This window comes from Otolemur garnettii, unplaced genomic scaffold (genome assembly GCF_000181295.1).
Source record: "Otolemur garnettii isolate 467f Iridium unplaced genomic scaffold, OtoGar3 scaffold00065, whole genome shotgun sequence".
Taxonomy (NCBI): Eukaryota; Metazoa; Chordata; class Mammalia; order Primates; family Galagidae; genus Otolemur; species Otolemur garnettii.
In genome coordinates this window covers 2,065,244-2,066,322 of record NW_003852460.1, presented here as the reverse complement: position 1 = coordinate 2,066,322, position 1,079 = coordinate 2,065,244, and the positions used below count along the sequence as shown (strand labels likewise).

Sequence of the window (1,079 nt, the reverse complement as noted above, 5' to 3'; positions counted from 1 at the left end):
TTAAGCCCAAGAGTTGGAGGTTGCTGTGAGCTGTGACGCCACAGCACTCTACCAAGGACAACATAGTGAGACTCTGTCTCAGAAAAAAAAAAAGTGGCCTTCACACAGACACACAAAGCCACCCAAACAATAATAATGATAATTATTACAATGGGATGCAATAGTCATATTCATTATAATCGTCACAGTTTTAATAATCACATCTATTGTAATCATCACGATTATAATAATCACATCTCCTTTGATGGCATGAGTATGAGGACTCAAACCTGTTCTCTGCTTTCTCTGGGCTTACGAATAGCTCAGTCTTTGCTAATTAACAAAGTTACATCTACCATAAGTTTGCATGACAAGACTGAGGAGGTGAAGCCCACCCTCTGTAAATTCACAATATATAATCCGGTGTATAATTCTGCAGTATTTTTTTTTTTTTTTGGCCAGGGTTGGGCTTGAACCTACCACCTCCAGTATGGGGTCAGTGTCCTACTCCTTTGAGCCACAGGCGCTGCCCCCAGCGTGTAATTCTATATGTATAAATATATAGGTTCACTTACATAATCCTATATATACTTATAGGATAATAAATAATATATATCCACTACCTGCTGTAATAGCAAAATAGCATTACATCTATTCTCATACATTATAATATATTATAAATATATAGCGAACCTACATAGGAATTTGTATATCACATTACATATAATGAATATGAATATATACATACCAGATATATATATATATATATAAACCTGTGTGTGTCTATAGCAACACAGGTACAATACACGTATATTATTTTTTTAATAAAATATAGAAAAACTGCAAACATCCTGGTTGGTATAACAATGAAATCTTTGAAACCCTTTTAAGATTTTTTTTTGACTCGGAAAGTGAGGAAGGAAGGACAGGAATCGTAAACACCAAAATTATTTTTTTTAATTTTTTTTTTAGCCCAATTCATAATTGCTAAAGCATGGAAGAAGCCCAAGTGCCCATCGATCCACAAATGGATCAATAAATTGGGGTATATGTACACTGTGGAATATTATGCAGCCTTAAAGAAAGACAGAGACTTTACC

At 34.3% G+C, this 1,079-nt stretch overlaps 1 protein-coding gene across 1 annotated transcript in view; it reads right to left on the bottom strand.

Annotated features, from left to right (window-relative positions):
• The window catches only part of ARSH (arylsulfatase family member H), a 46,559-nt gene that overhangs the window by 6,130 nt on the left and 39,350 nt on the right, over positions 1–1,079 (bottom strand). The window contains exon 7 of the mRNA XM_012807146.1: positions 270–312. Coding sequence (XP_012662600.1) covers positions 270–312 — 43 coding nt within the window. The remainder of the gene's footprint in view (positions 1–269; positions 313–1,079) is intronic.